Source organism: Pleurodeles waltl, chromosome 3_1 (genome assembly GCF_031143425.1).
Source record: "Pleurodeles waltl isolate 20211129_DDA chromosome 3_1, aPleWal1.hap1.20221129, whole genome shotgun sequence".
NCBI lineage: Eukaryota > Metazoa > Chordata > Amphibia > Caudata > Salamandridae > Pleurodeles > Pleurodeles waltl.
In genome coordinates, this window is record NC_090440.1 from 463,357,762 (window position 1) to 463,377,164 (window position 19,403).

At 45.9% G+C, this 19,403-nt stretch overlaps 1 protein-coding gene across 1 annotated transcript; it reads right to left on the reverse strand.

Annotated features, from left to right (window-relative positions):
- Positions 1–797: 797 nt before the first annotated feature.
- LOC138283508 (uncharacterized) lies at positions 798–1,427 on the reverse strand. The gene has a single exon (XM_069221448.1). The coding sequence runs from the start codon at positions 1,425–1,427 to the stop codon at positions 798–800; it is 630 nt and encodes a 209-aa protein (XP_069077549.1).
- Between the last annotated feature and the right edge of the window lie 17,976 nt (positions 1,428–19,403).

The window sequence follows — 19,403 nt, forward strand, 5'->3', positions numbered from 1 at the left end:
GCTTATATACTGCCCTTCACCTGTGTACGTGAGTCTGTGCAGTCACCCAGGAGACACTAGTAGGAATCGTGGCTCTTTTTGCCCTGGTACAAGACACTTTTAAGGATTGGAGTTGGTACTCTCCTTCAGCTGACTATATGTGAGAACCTATATCCTTGTTCACCCAAGCGACCCTTGACCCTAGGGTAGGTTGCTTCCCCGCCGCTGCAGCTCCACCTGCCCAGGCCCCTGCCACCTCCAGTAGGCCGTAGGTGTTCCTCTGCGCTCTCTCATGTCCAGTTCCCTGTTTTCTCTCCTCTGCTCTTGGCTCTCTCCTCGTGCTCTCTCTTGTCCAGTTCCCCGTTTTCTCTCCTCTTGGCTCTCTCCTCCTTTCCTTGTTATCTCTCCTCTTGGCTCTCTCCTTGTGCTCTCTCTTGTCCAGTTCTCCATTTTCTCTCCTCTTGGCTCTCTCCTCCTTTCCTCGTTTTCTCTCCTCTTGGCTCTCTCCTCCTTTCCTCGTTTTCTCTCCTCTTGGCTCTCTCCTCGTGCTCTCTCTTGTCCAGTTCCCCGTTTTCTCTCCTCTTGGCTCTCTCCTCCTTTCCTCGTTTTCTCTCCTCTTGGCTCTCTCCTCGTGCTCCTCTGACTCTTTCTACTCGTTGATTTTTCCTGCCATCCTCACCTTTCGTCAGTGAATTTTCCTCTTTTCTTCCCACCTTTTCTCTTTTTCGGCCTCCCATGCGGCCCTGCCCCCCTGCTCCCATTCGTCACCCTCCCTCCAGCCTCTCGTCCCCCAGCTGACCCCTCCTCCCCCCTCCCTCTTATGGCGGCTGCTGCGCGGCAGAGACAGCGACCCTTGACCCTAGGGTAGGTCGATTCCCCGCTGCTGCAGCTCCACCTGCACAGGCCCCTGCCACCTCCAGTAGGCCGTAGGTGCTCTTCTGCGCTCTTTCCTGTCCAGCTGCTCGCTTTCTCTCCTCTGCTCTTGGCTCTCTCCTCGTGCTCTCTCTTGTCCAGTTCCCCATTTTCTCTCCTCTTGGCTCTCTCCTCCTTTCCTTGTTTTCTCTCCTCTTGGATCTCTCCTCGTGCTCTCTCTTGTCCAGTTCCCCGTTTTCTCTCCTCTTGGCTCTCTCCTCCTTTCCTCGTTTTCTCTCCTCTTGGCTCTCTCCTCGTGCTCTCTCTTGTCCAGTTCCCCGTTTTCTCTCCTCTTGGCTCTCTCCTCCTTTCCTCGTTTTCTCTCCTCCTTTCCTCATTTTCTCTCCTCTTGGCTCTCTCCTCGTGCTCTCTCTTGTCCAGTTCCCCGTTTTCTCTCCTCTTGTCTCTCTCCTCCTTTCCTCGTTTTCTCTCCTCTTGGCTCTCTCCTCGTGCTCTCTCTTGTCCAGTTCCCCGTTTTCTCTCCTCTTGGCTCTCTCCTCCTTCCTCGTTTTCTCTCCTCTTGGCTCTCTCCTCATGCTCCTCTGACTCTTTCTATTCAGTGATTTCTCCTGCCATCCTCGCCTTTCGTCAGTGAATTTTCCTCTTTTCTTCCCACCTTTTCTCTTTTTCGGCCTCTCCGCCTCCCGCTCTCTACTTTCCCGCCGCTGCCACCCGTTCGGCCCCGCCTCCCCCCTGCTCCCATTCGACGCCCTCCCTCCGCCTCCCGCCCCCCAGCTGACCCTCCTCTCCCCTCCCTCATATGGCGGCTGCTGCGCGGCTGCGCCGCTGGAAGGCAAGCCCGTCTGCGCCCGTCCGCGCCTGGACCGCGCCCAGCGCCAGAACCCCTGGCCCCCAGCGCTCCCAAAACCCCCAGCACAGCTACGCCGCCGCCTCCCTCCACGCACTCAACCCGGGACGCACTACAATCTGCTACCAAGCCAGCCCGAAACGCACTCATGGACCCTTCGCCTGTCAAACCTGCAAGCATACCTTCCACCGTGACGGCATTCCGTCCACCAGCCCACGCTCCAACAACCACCTCAAGTGCATCCTCATCAACGCACGTTCCCACAAGCACGCCATTGAACTATAGGACCTCCTGGACTCTACCGCACCGGACGTCGCCTTCATCTCTGAGACCTGGATGAACACTTCATCGGCCCCAACATCGCCCTAGCCATCCCCGACGGCTACAAGATCACCAGTAAAGACCACACCAACCAAGTCAGAGTAGGAATCACCATCATATACAAGAGCTCCATCAACATCACCACCTCCACCGAAGACACCCTCCTCGCCGCCGAACACATGCACTTCCAGATCCACACCAACCCCAGGACCACCCTCAGAGGAACGCTCGTCTACAGGCCCCCGGGACCAAACGCCCTATTCAGCAAATCCATCACAGACTTCATCTCCCCGCACGCCCTAGCTTCGCCAGACTACATCCTCCTTGGAGACCTGAACTTCCACCTGGAGCAGAACAACGACACCAACACCACCACCCTGCTCGACAACCTCGCCAACATCGGTCTCACGCAACTGGTGAACACGCCCACCCACATAGCTGGACACAAGCTCGACCCCATCTTCTCCGCCAGCAACCACGTATCCTTCAGCTACTCTACTGAGATACACTGGACGGACCACAGATGTGTCCACTTTACCTTCAGACGCAAGACTCACCACCTGCGCACACAACCTATCACCCGCAGATCTTGGAACAAAATCTCTGCAGAACAGCTACTCTCCACCCTCAACCACAACCTACCTGCCATCACCACCGACGCCAACAACGCAGCCCTCAGCCTCACACAATGGATCACCAACTGCACTGACAACCTCGCCCCCTCAGATGCCACCCAAGTCAGACCAACGCCAGAAAACCCCAACGGTTCACAGACGCCCTCAAAGACTCCAAGAGAACCTGCCGGACCCTCGAAAAAACCTGGTGCAAAGAACACACCGCAGAAAATATGTCAGCCCTCAAAAACGCCACCTGCGAACACCACCAACTGATCCGCGCCACCAAAAGAGCATCCTTCAAAGAAAGACTGGACAAGAACACCCACAACAGCAAAGAACTCTTCAACATCGTCAAAGAGCTCTCCAATCCCAACGCCAGCTCCAACTCCATCACGCCCTCACAAGAACTCTGCAACTCCCTCGCTACCTTCTTCCATCGAAAGATCACCGACCTACATGACAGCTTCGGTCCACAGACCCAGCCGACCACCACAAAACTCACAGCCCCAGCCGTCACCCTCAACGCCTGGACACCCATCAGCGCCGAAGAGACCAAAACTACCATGAACACCATCCACTCCGGTGCCCCATAGGACCCCTGCCCACACTACATCTTCAACAAAGCCGACACCAGCATCGCCCCCTATCTCCAGACCATCATCAACAGCTCATTTGCATCTGCCACCTTCCCCGAGAGCTGGAAACACGCGGAAGTCAACGCTCTCCTGAAAAAACCTACGGCGAACCCAAACGACCTGAAGAATTTCCACCCCATCTCGCTCCTCCCCTTCACGGCCAAAGTCATCGAGAAGACCGTCAACAAACAACTGACCAACTTCCTCGAAGACAACAACCTGCTCGACCCCTCCCAGTCAAGTTTTCGGGCCAACCACAGCACGGAAACCGCCCTCATCGCAGTCACCGACAACATCCGAACCCTACTGGACAACGGAGAAAAAAACGCCCTCATCCTCCTCGACCTCTCGGCTGCTTTCTACACTGTCTACCACCACACCCTAATAACCCGCCTCCGCTCCACCGGTATCCTAGGACAGGCCCTGGACTGGATCATCTCCTTCCTCTCAGACCGTTCTCAAAGAGTCTACCTCCCGCCTTTCCGCTCGGAACCCACCGAGATCATCTGCGGCGTCCCACAAGGCTCTTCGCTCAGCCCAACCCTCTTCAATGTCTACATGAGCCCCCTCGACGACATCGCACGCAAACACAACATCAACATCATCTCCTAAACCAACGACACCCAGCTGATACTCTCCCTCACCAAAGACCCAGCCATCGCCAAAACCAACCTGCATGATGGAACGAAAGACGTTGCAGAATGGATGAAAGTCAGCCGCCTGAAGCTGAACTCAGACAAGACGGAAGTCCTCATCCTCGGAAACTCCCCGTCCGCCTGGGACGATTCCTGGTGGCCCACGGCCCTGGGCACCGCACCGACCCCCTCAGACCACGCACGCAACCTCAGATTCATCCTGGACCCCCTTCTCACCATGACCAAGCAAGTCAACGCCGTCTCGTCTTCTTGCTTCCTCACACTTCACATGCTCTGAAAGATCTTCCGCTGGATCCCCGCCGACACCAGAAGAACTGTGACCCACGCCCTCGTCACAAGCCGCCTGGATTACGAAAACACTCATACGCAGGAACCACCGCAAAACTTCAGAAACGTCTTCAGCGCATACAAAACGCCTCGGCACGCCTCATCCTCGACGTACCCCGCCACAGCCACATCTCCGCCCACCGAGACACCTGCACTGGCTACCCGTCAACAAAAGGATCACCTTCAGGCTCCTCACCCACACACACAAAGCCCTCCACAACAAGGGACCCGAATACCTCAACCGTCGCCTCACCTTCTACACGCCAACCCGTCAACTTCGCTCCACCAGCCTCACTCTCGCCGCCGTCCCTCACATCCGCCGAACCAACGCAGGGGGGAAATCCTTCTCCTACCTGGCGGCCAAGACTTGGAATTCCCTCCCTGCCCACCTCTGGACCACCCAGGACCACCTCGCCTCCGGAGGAATCTCAAGACCTAGCTTTTCGAGCAGCAGTGACCCCCACTAGCGCCTTGAGACCCTCACGGGTGAGACGCGCGCTATATAAATACCTTGATTGATTGATTGATTGTTCCCAGGGGTACAGCCTGCTGAGCCGACAGTCAGTAATATTACACAAAATGATGAAGCCTCCTTGCAGAATTGGCGAGAGGCTCTGAGACTCCCATATCTCATAAGATTTCATATGCCTTATGCATTGCTGTCAACCCCCCAAACTCCCACAGTCAGTTGTCTGTGTTAATCCCTGTGAGAAATGAAGAAAACAATACGCGAAAGTCTTCTGTCACCCTAAGAGATAATGCCAAAGAAAACACACTGCTCTGGTGACTGGCGCCAGTGACTCAGATTTTGACGTTTTAAAATTTGAGGCAGCAATTGGTGTTGACAGGATCGGAGTGGTCTATGGGATAATCTGGCGGTACCAGAAGAGCTGATTTTACAGGTCCGTGTGTGGGTTAATTTTTGGGTTTGTGGGCATGGTTATAGTCTGGTGGGCCAGTTTTTACTTCTGATTTCTTTATTCTACCAATAAACACTGCCTGCAATAAGCACATATACATGAATACTCCTGTAGCACGCAAAACATTGATACTGCTTGCCTTTACAAGTTCTAAACTACCCGATTTGCGATTGTGGCCCACTTTTTTAAAAATCTGATTCCCCAATTGCGATCAGGGGGTCACTTTTATTTTGAATGCAGGGCCTATTTTCTGTCCCAGTCTGACTTGGGCTGTTGAATATTTGTGGGCCGCACACATGGACATCATTTAGGGGTCACAAGGATTCGCAGTTGCGACCCCTGGCTTCCCCTTTTAGACCCCTGACAGTGTCTTTGTGACTCCTTCCTCAGAGGTGGCTAAATTAGTGCCAGTGTTGTGTAGCCATTTTAGTTATAGCTCTATACGCTTTATTTTAACACACTAGGCCGCTGTGCACCTTAACCTAGATATAGTTTATTCGGCTTCGCATTGTTATTCTTACAATAACCATTTTTATGGTCTTGTTTTATTTTCATCTATCTAACTGTTTTTGCTTAGCCTAGCATTGTGTTCTCAAACAAGACATTTTTGATCACGCTGTGCTTCATTCAAGGCTACAGTTTGGTACATTGCCGGTGAACGTGGTAGAAGTTTACTTTCCAACATTCGTAGAAAATACAGATCCTTACGTAGGGACATTTTCCCAGAACATCAGTTGTGTTATTATAAAAACACTTCCTAGTCCCATTACACGTTAAGAGGGAAATTCCAGCCAGGGAACCACTACTGTATGCTGATTGCCGAATGCTTTGCTACTGATGCTAACGCAGACTACAGGCCTTTGCTCAGATATGAGGGTTGAGGTCTTCCCGAGAGAACCTGAAAGGCAGAATTAGAGCTTAACACGCTGTGCTCAGATTATGATTTAGCTAGGAAATAATCCATTGATCATGATAGCATTATTTTTATGCTTCACTCTTCTTGTCACAATTTTGATACTGTAATGTTGTGTCATCCTGGTTATTGCAGCTCACGCTTTGCTATCTAAGATGCAGTGATTTTATTAAGCTAATCATTGAAACATATACTGCTTCTGTTTGTCATTTATATATGAGACTGAATTGTAAATGAGAGAACCGTATGCGACCTGAGTGACCACGACTTCCCTGAGAAGCCTAATATGTCATGCGCTCGGCTGCCCAATCATCACTATCCTCTGGTAGACATGAGGCACTGCTAATTGGCTGGAGCAAAACCTGGATTTAGAGTGACAGGTGTCATCCGCAGTGGGTTGGACTCAGTCTCCCACACCGTGGACGATCCTGCTGCTCCAAATCCAGTAGTCTCATTAGAATAATGAGAGCCTACATGACACCAGGAACACAGTGAAGGCTCGTCCTTATGGGCGTCGGTTGGGGCTCCACTCTGTTTTCTCACAACATTTCTCTTATACACCAATAGTGAATAATGTTTCATTACTCACTGTTAGGGTAATAAAATATGGAGTACAGTTAGCTGGAATGTAGCCTTCCCTGGCAGCTGAGGTAAGTAAAAATAAAAGTGGTTTTAAATGTATGTTTCATTCATCCTTGAAGGTGAGTGTGTGCTGATGTGAGTGAGAGAGAGAATGTGTTTAAGTGTAAATTTGTGTATGTGTAAGAACCCGTGAGTGTGAAATTGAATATCACAGGGCATGTGATGTCACCTTCACTACCCTTAGCGTTTTAGTGAATTGACGTTCACTGCCACACAACTCCTCTTCAATCAGTAATTGGAAAGATATACCACATAGACAAAGCATATACTGATGTTTTGAAAAATGCTAATGATGGAAGTCTATTTTTTTTAATTTAGACGATTCCAAATAAAAGTTACTCAACTGTAATGCTTTATTACAGTTGAGTTCTGACATCATAATGCCCGCTGCAGGCCCAGCAGCCAAGGAAAAAGGCAGCCCATGGAGGATAGTTCAAGGGCGAAATAGAAACCTGAATTTTCCTTCCGTTCTTTTCTGGGTTGACAGTGATTAAAAAAAAAGAAGATATTTCTGGCACTATGTTTATTTTTTACATACTTCAGGCAATGATATAAAACACCCTCTCTATATGTTTCTTTCTACACAATCTGAGCTTCATATTGCGTTTTTTAAATTGGACTTATCTTGAACTGATTCCAATATCTTATTGTAACAAATAACCAACTGCTTTTTATTGTTTAAATTTGAACTAAAGATCCTGCCTATTTTATTTATGTCTGCAAACATCATATTTCTTTCTTATGAAAGATTTTGAGCCTATCAAATTGAGATGAGGGGTAGCTTAGGGTATCAAATGCATTGGTCTGTGGCATATTAAACAACTGGCATTGTGTAACAAGGTTTATGACCACGTGTTGGTTTTATCAGTGGTCTCTATTGGGCCCCTCATTCTATCCAGAGCTGACTTTAAGGCAGTGCGGCCACACCTGGTGCTAATCTCGGGCAGGGTTTTAAAAATGATTTATGAGTTTAAAAGCACCTGAAGCAGAGTTTCATGTGTGTCCCACAGTTTTCAGGCAACAATAAAAAAGTCAAGATTACTCCAGAGATTAATGTTCCTGTGGAAGCGAAATTAGCATTTCGTCTAATGGCAGGTTTAATTAGACCCAAGAGAAATTTTTGTTACTCTGGAGTAATTTTGGTAAATGATTGCGCCTGCTGGAGCAATTAAGGGTAACTTGGGGCAAAAATCCTACTGCAAGAGGACCACATCAACAAATGTAGAGAGTACAATCAGCTACTGTTGTTCTGTCCGGTCGATTTAGTGCTATTGTCCCAGCGCAAAATGCATCCTCTGGTCCATTTAGGACAAAAGGGTGCATTTTGTGCTAAGAAAATAGTGCTAAATGCTGGATTACGCCCCTTGTGTAATTGCGAGTATTTTGTGGTAATTACGCTAGAGGCAATTGCTACAGTTACAATCATTCCTTGTTTTGACTCTTCATAGTCTTCTTCGGAGGGTTAATATGCCTGCCGTAAAGTGTACAATGCAGATCAAAGAACTTTATTTTATGTGAATAGCTCAGTGGGTTACTGCTTTTATCGCAGAGATCCGTTTGCTACAGTTCATAAATTATAATGAAAAAATTGTACAGTGACCTATGACCTGTCTTCGAGGACCTGCATGCAAACTGCATGCTAGAGGTCAGAACACTGTTCCCCCCCCCAGTCTTTCATTATCATAATATCATTCTTATTTGTAAAGCCAACCCCAACCACCGTGGTACATTTTAAATCCCACGTTTTTACCTCTACAGACCAAACACTCTTAAAATGTACTGCCTACTAATATGGTTGACATGTTATTCCTACATCATGTCATCCTCACTGTCTTATGCAACATATTCTATAAACTGATTTACATGTATGATTAATTATCTCTTCTTAATGTGTGTGATATAAAGTGTTCTGACACCCTACACCGATATGAGTGGTGCTATGAAACAAATGAATTGTATGAGAGAGAGGGGTTATGGAGAGATGAGAGCCTCTGTTGGAGTACAGCAAGGAGGGAATCGATGAAGAAGGAGGCACCAGCGGTATAGCTGGCCCATACTGTATTGGTGCTTTACAAAAAACAGCAAATATATATTCCCACTATACCTGGATAAAAGAACATTTATGATCTTTACCTTTTTGTAAAGCACACAAACGTTTTCCAAATATAAAGAGGTCATTCAGTTTAATTAGCAGTTGCTTCACGGCTTTAAAGGCAAAGCTGTAGAGATTGCCAATGCTTATTGACACTGGCATGCAAGCGCATGTATCAAGACGGATGCGAAGACATGGCCAGCGATCTTGGAGTGGGTTTCTACTAAAGGAAGCCCATTCCATGATAGCCACCAGTGGGCAGTCATGTTGTGATTTGATGCATGGGTCAGCTCGCTTCATGATGTGTGCTTTGTGAATTATGCGTCATGAGACATGCATACACTTCATGACACGTCAGGTTATTAGGTTGAGCATAGCAGCACGCAATCGCTATTTTTTGAAATGTTGTAATTTATTCTGTGGGCTTTAGCCACGCCCATATCATACCCATCACTTTAATTTGTTGCTGAGCCTGCCTATCAAAAATCCTTTGATGTTTTTGGTAAATGCTTTACGTTTGTCCCGCCTTCAGGCTGCTTTGTTACCACCTTGCAGACTGACCCTGTTACATGGATCAGTGTACGATCGTCCATAAACTTTAGTGTGAGCGCACTCCTTTTTTCTTCTGCCTCTCCCCTTCGCACTCCATGGCGGCCATGGCACTTTGAAGTTTCATATAGAGCAAACTCGATCGGAGGTATTGGAGCACTTTGCATCACTACCAATGTCACATTGTTCACACTCGTACAGAATCTGAGTCATTTTTTACTATTTTGCTTTTCTCTCTCCCCTTCGCGCTCCATAGCAGTTATGCCAGTCTGAAGCGCAAACTGGTTAGAAGATATTGGTGCACTTTGCATAAGCATCAGTTACCTCACATTGCTACTGAATCAAAGCACGTTTTCAGTAAATATCTCCATATTGGTACTCATTTTAATTTAAATGGGTCATTACTATTATTTTTTGCGACTTTTGTTGGCAGGGGTAGATTAAGTAGCTTGCCCAGATTCACGGGATGTTGATCCGACGCTGAGACTCCAGACCTGGTACCTCCACTCTAAAGTCGGCAGCTCTGTCCGTTAAACTCTGTTTGGATTGCACATTGCCCTCTATAGCTACAGCAGATTTCACATTTTGACTGTTTTCACTTATCAGTTACATGGTTCCTCTGATCGGCCATTGCCTCAAGATGGCTGCACAGCTTTGCAGGTCAGTTACTCTCCCCGTGCTGTCCACCTCACCCCTCCCACAACACTGCTTGTTTCCTTAGTATTCGTAATAACAATATTTAGAGCTATTCACATCAGTTTCGTGTTAATGGGCGTTAATTGGTAGCTGTGCTACTAAGCTGCCAGGAGCCTGGTCACATCACATGCTTTGTGTACTGCTGATCTGCCACTTTCTTCATTGGCCTTTCACTTGAAAACCACGTGCTTGGAAGCAGTTTGATACTTGCTATGGTGTGCACGTTTTTCAAAAGATAGAATATATAATTTATTATGCTGGTGGCTTAAATATCTCACTATTTCTTTATGAGAAAGTATGGAAACCTTGAGGAGAAGGTGTGGCATGGTGTTATTTATGTGTGCACACTAATCTGTGTTAAACAACATTTTATCACAAACTGTTTTGTAGAATTTTTATGCCTTTCATTGGGGTCTTGTACACACGGAATCAAATCTAGTAGTGTTTTCAAAAACATTAACAAACATGCAAATAATCTCCATTGAAATTAGTTGTGCATCAGTTAATCTCATAAATATTTATAGTGAGTGTTCTGAAAGCTAGACTGAAGTTTAATATTTGGTGGATTAGCAATCCCATTCCTTCTTTTTTTAGTCCACAATTTATGTGGCAAGAAAAGTCCATTTATGCATCTACAACACCAAGAGCTCTAGCCCTCCTAAATGTGAGACCTATTGCATTGGAAATGCTTGTTTAATAGTGAAATCACACCACACGAGAAAGGAAGGAAGTGAGCAACCAGCTGGACCCCTCCTACAGCCCACCCTATTCCTGATGACTACTAAATTGTTACCACCCATTACCTCGTTCTCCCTATCAACCTGCCCCTTCCCCTGCCATTGCAATGAATGGAGTTCTGTTAACTCTTCTCATGGTTGTGTAAGCGCCCAAAAAGCAACTTTATCCATGGCACTGCAATTTGACACAGCCTCTGCCATGATGTCACTGCTGTAGCTTGTGCCCGCAGGTCAAAGAATACCTCGCCCTGCAGGCACATATGCAACAGGACCATACGTCGCACAGCTGTCCTGTTATCAATATGAGAGTATTAATTATACCTTGCCGCTTTTTAATTCTCTTCTTGCCTCTCCCTTCAGGGTGGCAGGCCGACGCCCGTATTGCCCATTAACACCTGTTGCTCCTGGACACAGTGACATCACTGAACACCCAGCAGTGTTGTAGTGTGTTAGTTGTAAACTGGTGTGAGGAGTCATAGTATATCATTCCGCCCACTGCCCCAACCCCATTTGACCAAATTGTGTCCTAACACACAATCTTTTGAAATTATTTGCCAGCTTTCATTTTATGCTATGTTTGAATCAGCCTGAAGGGAAGAAATAATCACTAAAGCATATTCTCAGAACAGGCCCCAGCATGGTGGTTTCACTCCCACACTTAGGACTGTTTAACTGTAACTGCACTCATTCTAAATTAGCATTCCTAAAGGCAAATGTGTTGCTGGGTTGTGCAGGACCCCTTCAGTGCTGCACCGTCTCCTAGGGTGACCACCTGATATTGAAGCAAGTTCTGGACAGGACTGTAAAAAATTCAGGAAAAAGGGTCAAGATTCAGGACAAAAATTCAGGACAAAGGGTTAAAATTCAGGACAGAAATTCAAGAACAAACGTCAGTTTTACAGACACACACAAGAGAGGCCATGTCTCACTATGTTGGCAGTGCATTTATTTACTGTTTTGTAACATAGCACTATTTATTCACTGTGGTCTTTTTGTGATTGCCTCCTGGTATGCTAAATTCAGGTGTCACATTTCGTCCTTGTTCAGTAGCGTAGGCCAATCACCAAGGCCATCACCCCGACCCAACTCTACCCCACTGCACTGTACTCTGCACCACTGGGCTCTACGCCACTGCTCCTATGCCACTCTACTCCACACCACTATGCCACTAACTTTTAGCCAGCCATGCTGAACAGCAGCCACTCTGGTGCATAACATGGCTAAAACACATTGGCAAAGCCAATAACTCTTACGTAAACAAGACCTATTGGCTTTGACAATGTTTGTTAGTACTATGAAGTACTGAGGTTCCTGAAAGGACTGTGAATGTGTAAGTCCTTATTTTAAATTTGCATTCTATGCCTCATCAGGGGTAGTAAGCGTTATATAAATACAATTACAGCATGATATAGGCTGCTACGAAATTAGCAAATACAGTTCGGTTAAATAAAAAAAGTGCTTCTCAAATACAGATTTGAATAATATAAAAATTGTTAGTATTAGGAATAAAATGTATAACAGTCCATTAAAACCACACACTCTATAGCTCACCATTACAGTACCTCTCTAAAAGAAAATATCTCTGCAGTCAGAAAGCTTCATGTGACTCCTTTGATTAAAGTCAATGCAGGTCTTCAAGCACTTTTGCATTTATAGATTTACCAGTTACCCATATTTGTATTTCTTTAAGGAAGGAGACACCCTGGCAAGAAGGCCTCTTCTTAACTGTCTGACCCTCCCTCAGAACACAGGGGACTCCCTGCCCTTCTTCCAATCGGGGAAACTAATCTGCCTGTAATTCTTAAGTGAAAGGCTGAAATTATGGACAAATGCTGTCCTTTAAGACTTTCATCACGGACAACGGACAGCAGGGCAAAATTACGGGCAGTGTGTTAAATTTACGGACGGGTGGTCACCCTAACGTCTCCATCTCAGTCAAGCAGCAAGCAAATGCACACAGTCTCCTCTTAAAAGTCATACAAGGCAGAAAGAAGAGAAAGCGTCAGCCGGTCACGCTGCTCGTGCCATCCTTTCGGCTAGCTCAAATGCACCTGATGGCCTTTTGTCTTGCTTGCCCCGGAATCAGCAGAATGCAATACATCTAGTGGTCATGCCAGCTCACTGGGGGGCACACCACCAAAATACGTAACATACAGAAAACATGGTGGTTACCCACGCCCTGCAAGACCACAGTGTTGTGTTAAGTCGAATATATTTGTGTGGTCTTCCTATACACGAGTGCTACAGTGGGGTTTCTCTTGTCAGAAAGCGCGTCACAGCCTTTCTTTCATGTACATGTTTTGAAGTTTATCCCTAACGATGTACGTCAGTACTAGCCTCTAGATATTTCTGCTTTAAGGCATCCGAGAATGACATTTGTATTTCTGGCTGTAATCATGAATGTATCACCAAACTCTGAATGAGCCCTTGAGTAGTTATTCATTCACCTTGTGCTACACTTCTGTCATAGCTGGTGCACCTCTGCTGCACAGTTCGTTGTCTCTTTATTCTCCGGCCCCTTCCCTCTCTTCCTTTCCGCAGTCATAGCTACCGCTTACTGCTATGGTATTTACCAACGCAGGGACAATTGTGCCAACACTGGCAAAGCCAATGTGGAACGTCATTCCAAGATGGCTGTCTTCTGGGTTTCAGCATTATTGTTCCCGGAATTGTTGTTATTACGAGGATCGGTAATTCCGAAATACAAATTTACTGCAGCCTTATAATAACATTTGCACTAAGGAAGCGGGACATACTGGGGTTATCGGGGTATCAGACATAAATTCTGCAATTATTTGCGAATTTCGGGCTGTATTGCGGTCACAAATGCCGTTCATACACACCAAACGCAGTGTGTCCTCGGAAAATGGGCAACGTTGATATGACAGGCGGTGCAAAGTTATGGGAGAGCCATTTGAGTCTATAATCCATTTGAACAAAATGTTAATAGGTCACGGCACTCCATAAAAGTGTCACTTGATACCCTCACTTCTTCAGACCATCTGTTCAACGATAATGTGGTATGGATTGCAACTGAAAGAAAAACAGGTTTCCGCCACTTGACATCCAAGCTTTAGCAAAGCGTTGCATTTCTCCAAAGTTCTGCTTTAATGGTTTCGAGTTCCTTACATCCGTAAAAACATTTCAACTATTCTGTTTTGAAATTAGACTGCGAAAGTCGTGCAGTCCAAAAACATTTTAAAACAGATTTGAAATAAATAGTATGAGGATATTAAAAACATTTTTACTTGATAATATCAAGAATTATTCAGCATATTATTTTTGCAAGAGTGTTGTCATCATCCATGCAGTATTGCAATCACCAAATGGAGCTGCACTATGTTTCAGTCCAGCTTGTTCTTAGTGCGCATGATATGCTGCATGCAAGTAATGAATTCTAATTTTATCGCGGTTATCCAAAACACTTCATAAAACATTTTTGTATGCAAATACTGCTCCTCTATTGAAAACGGCCCACCTGTTATTTGCTCTAGAAAGATGGCATGCTGCGTCAATCCTGCCTGGAATGTGAACCTTTAACCTGTAGATCACAGGCGGATCTCACTAGCGATCGCTTAACTCTCTTAAGAAAGGTCGCATTATATCATAGACATATATAGACTAAACGCAGTCCAATGAACTAAATTAGGCGTTCTAAAGTACCTCAAGCTATGTGGAAAGTTTTCTCTGTCTATTTAATTCTGGTGATGTAAGGGAACCGTTAAATATTGATGGGTTGACTTTTTGTCAAATTTTGCATACAAATTTGAATACTTGCTGCATTCTATTGCCTCAAATTAAACATTTCTAGCCACAGCTAGTTGTATCATTTCACATTTTGTTTAATCTCTGTTAGGTCGAGTAGCATGCATATTTAAGAATCCTCTTTTGATGTTATCTTTAATGGAAAAAGAGCACATGCAGGAACAAGCCATAGAGCTGTCACATGCTGACGGGGTAGGTTTGATAGAAAGCAAACATCACTTGGCACCTGCACACCAGGTCACTGTCAGCCTCAAGTAGATCAGGTTTCACTGCGAGTGAAGTGAGCCTGCTGCCAGAGAAGGAACGTCTTATTCCCACTAACCAAAGTGTTCCTTTCCCTGGTGTGCAGCTTTTTTATGCAACATTATTTATTGCTGTTATTTATTGCTGTCTTCAGTCTTTCATTGCAAAGGGATACTTGTCATGTTTTTGTGCTCCTGCCATTCTAACAATGTGTTTTGAAATGAGGGTTGACAAAGCAGATGAGTTACAACTGCCGAATCTGGCTAGGACCAACAAGAACTGGGCTGTACGTTCACAAACGGATGGTACTATAAAATAATAATAATAATTACAATCATAATAATAATAATAGTAATAATTATCATCACCTTCACCATCATCATCATAAACAATGAAACTGAGTCCACATCTGACATTAACACCGACAGTACCACCACTGCCAATGTCAAGTGCCTGCCTTGACACCACTCAAAACTTTCAGGGTAACCCTTCGCTCAAGTTGTTTGCTTGTGGGATCAAGGGTGCGTGAAGTAGCTCTTTTTTAAGTTACATTTTTGAATGTTGTTCTGCTGGTTCGCATGACAGATTAAACCACTAGACACTGATAAACATTATGCAAAATAGTCTCCCTTCATGCAATATAAGCAAAGTCGAGCATGGCAGATCAGTCCTGGTAGTGACCTTTCATTGTGATGGAGTATAATTCTTCATCTGAAATACAGCGAATGGATGAACAATGCAAGCACTTTCATGATGTGTCAAGCAAGCTTTATCCTTTTCCGATGTTTTTCAGGTTTCCCAGAAGTAGAGTAATTTTGAGAAAATGGTGGTAAAATTATGCATTTACCAACAAAATGTCCTTGGCGAATTGTCTGAAAAGCAACAGGTCATGTAGTTGTTCAGAAAATTCACTTTCATAAGGTTTAGTGTTTACAATAGCATCTATCTACATTTTCATTCATATCAGATGTGTAAAAACAACTTGGCAGGATCCAGGTGTAAAATTAAAAAAATACATAAATCTTGTGATACCTTGCGGGACAGCCAAGCAAAGTTACACAGATGTTATACTGCAGACACCCTGCTCAGGGTTTGGAGACCCTAAAAATACAAATGGCAGATGGCACCTACCTTGCGAACTAAGGCCCATATTTATACTTTTTGAGGCACAACTGCGCCAACGCAGTTGTGCGTAATTTTTTTTACCGCTGGCTAAGACCATTCCAACGCGCCATGTGGGCGCCTTATTAATGGAAGGACGTTAGCCGGCGTTCCGGACTGGTGTGCGTAAAAAAAAATGATTCACACCAGGCAGCGCTGGCGTATGGGAAAATGGGGGCTGTGCGTCAAAAAATGGTGCAAGTGAGGTCTGAGGCAAAATTCAGGCCTCAAACCGGATTTGCGCCATTTTAATTTTACGCCCAACCTCCATTGACATGACTCCTGTCTTAGCAAAGACAGGAGTCATGCCCCCTTGCCCAAAGGCCATGCCCAGGGGACTTATGTCCCCTGGGCATGGTCATTGGGCATAGTGGCATGTAGGGGGGCCCAAATCAGGCCCCCCTATGCCACAAAAAAATTGGAAAAAAATACTTACCTGAACTTACCTTTACTTCCCTGGGATGGGTCCCTCTATCCTTGGGTGTCCTCCTGGGGTGGGCAAGGGTGGCAGGGGGTGTCCCTGGGGGCAGGGGAGGGCACCTCTGGGCTCCTTCCAAGCCCACAGGTCCCTTAACGCCTGCCCTGACCCAGGTGTTAAAAAAAGGCGCACATCAGGCTGTGCGCCGTTTTTTAAGGCCCACTCCCTCCTGTGCGTCAAAATGACGCCAGAGTATAAATAAGGGGCACAGGCCTTAAGGTCATTTTTTAGAAGGGAACGCCTACCCTGCATATAATTAACGCAAGGCTGGTTCCCCCTTCCAAAAAATGACACACATGTTGGGATTTTGACGCCCGCAGGGTCGGGCGTCAAAGTATAAATATGGGGCAGGGTTTGCGCCGATTGTGCGTCAAATTTTTTGACGCACATTCGGAGCAAACAGAGTATAAATATGCCCCTAAGATCTTCTACAGCACTACATAACTGCTTTAAAAAATATTTCGAAATACAGTAAATTTGCCCTTAAATATCAGTTTCAAATACATGCAGATTTTGAAGTCAAATGTACTCTTTTCTTTCTGGTCAAATAATCAAATTACTCCCCAAAATACTGCAATTTTCATTAGAAAAATATATTTTTTTCTCAGATGCAAGCTTTTCATATTTAGTAAATAAATAGCTGCCACTCAACTATCTATCTTGTTTATGTCACATTGGCACAAACTACCTTCACACGTGGATAATTTCTGTCTTGCATGCACTCTGTTGGGACTGACAAGTCCCTCACATGGTGAAGGAAATGCACCCTTGTCCAGTGTGCCCCCAACAGCAATGATGTCTGGATCACTGATGCTGATTTTTTTTGTCATAGGCAAACATGGATCATGTGTGTGCAGTATGGCAGAGTCCTGTCTTATGAATTGTGATTTGTTTGGACCGGGAAGGGCTCCCAAAACACTATTCTCATAGTGGTAAAAGGCTACTGAATTCCCCAGGAGTGAGGACATTAAAAAAACAAAGGAATCAATGGAATGCTTGAACTAATCTCAGCTACTGGCGATCGTTTAGGGCCACATCCCAATCCCTTATTTTTCATCCACCATGCCACCTCAGGTTGGACACAGCCATATGAAAATCAGCCTTGACCCTGCTCAAAGGGGAACAACCCAGCCCAAACTGCCAGGCCAGGTTCTCCCTGAATTGGAAAATAAGCAAACCAGGACCAGGTTCACCCTTATTATGCATTTTTGTATACATTTGCCATAAGTTAAGCAGCGCAAGGGTGGTGGTGGCAGCATGCCATGTAGTGATCATTAGAAGTGAACAGGTCTTTTTATCTGAGTCACTGAAGTGGGGCCTACAGGTTTACTCATATAAAATGTTGCTGATGTGTGCTTAACTCACCCTTGGCCTACATCAGGTTAGTATGTAGTGCTGTGCAGTATGTGCGTGTGTTTTATATGCATGTGTTGTGTGTGTGTGTATGTATTTAAATAGTACTATACATGCAAGGTGTAGTGCTGCGCAGTGTGTGTGTTTTATATGCATGTGCTGGGTGTATGCATGTTTGTGAATGGTACAATACATAGAAGATTCTTGGTTCAATTTGAGAGATACAGGGCTGGCTAGAGGAGCATGATGAGGTAGAGGAATGCCTCCAGACAGATTTGTGCATTAATGTATTTATGTTAGCTGGATGGAACAAAATAGAGGGAGAGCCAGGCTTTTCAGTATACTTCAAAGAGTGCTCTTTGATTAGGAGAGAGGCCATAGAATGTGGCCTGGGAACATCTCCAGAAAGAGATTGGGTTGATAAGAGAGTCATAAAGAGTAGGGCTAAGTCCCTGGGTTAACCTTTTGATACAGACATCACTGTGGTTGACATCCAGGTGTGACCCTCTAGTCACTCTCACGACCTGTGTTGTGGGACTATCAAATTCGGAGTTGCTCTTGCTGCAACAGACTTCTTTGTGGAGGAAGGGCAGGGAAGAGGAGATGGCACTTCAAAAGGAAGCTCACCCCAACATAAAATTCCAAGACTCTGTCTCTAAACCTAAATCACATTTGGTGTCTAGAAAAGGACTCAAGGCCAGCTCAAGGCCCCCAACATTGTCAACTGGGGAGCTCAAGGCCCCCAAAACTATCAACTGTCAAGCAACCAGTCAGGCTGAGGGAGGAGCAGAAGCTCAGCAAGACCTCTGCCTGTGATCAGGATAGGAGACTAGGTCCACCAATGTCCCAGCTGAGTGAGGGGACATCACCCAGGGAATCCAAAACTGCCTGCCCCTAGAGCCTGGATGCTTGTTTCTGGTCCAGGGAGGACCTGGGATGGCAGTTCGGGCTGGACTGTTCCCATGGGTGACAGGGTCAAAACTGATTTGCATGTGACTGGGTCCAAACTGGAATGCCATGGTGAGCAAAAAAACGGATGGATTAAACCTAGATCTGTGACTGCGGGTGAATTTTTGATTTGGTCTACATTCCATCCATAAAATGTTCTTTTTGCATTTGTTGCCCCAAGTGGGAAGGGTATGCCCAGACGTGAGTCCTGTGCTCACTATGCCAACAGATTTAAGCTAGCCTGGCTGAAGAAGGGTGATACCCCGAAATCGGTCCTAGGATGCCTGTTTCTGATCCTGGAAGTACCTGGGCTGGCAGTTCGGGCTGGACTGTTCCCATGGGGAACAAGGTCAAAACTGATTTGCATGTGACTGGGTCCAAACTGGAATGGCATGGTGAGCAAAAAAACTGATGGATTAAACCCAGATCTGTGACAGGGGGTGAATGTTTGATTTGGTCTACATTCCGTTCATCGACTGTTCTTTTTGCCCTAGGCCCTGGAGCGGCAGTGCCTGCCTGCTTGTGAAGAACAGTGTGCCCTGTAAGGAAAAGGAGAGTGTTAGAGGGACTGAGGTCCACTGGGAGAGCTGTGTGCAGAATGTAGTTGGCGTATGCCAGGGGGGTGCTATGAAGATTACTGGTGTGCTAATT

What these genes read in the sequence shown, in the direction of transcription:
- LOC138283508 (XM_069221448.1), bottom strand. Translation starts at nt 1,427, where the DNA reads ATGAGGAGAGAGCCAAGAGGAGAGAAAACGAGGAAGGAGGAGAGAGCC.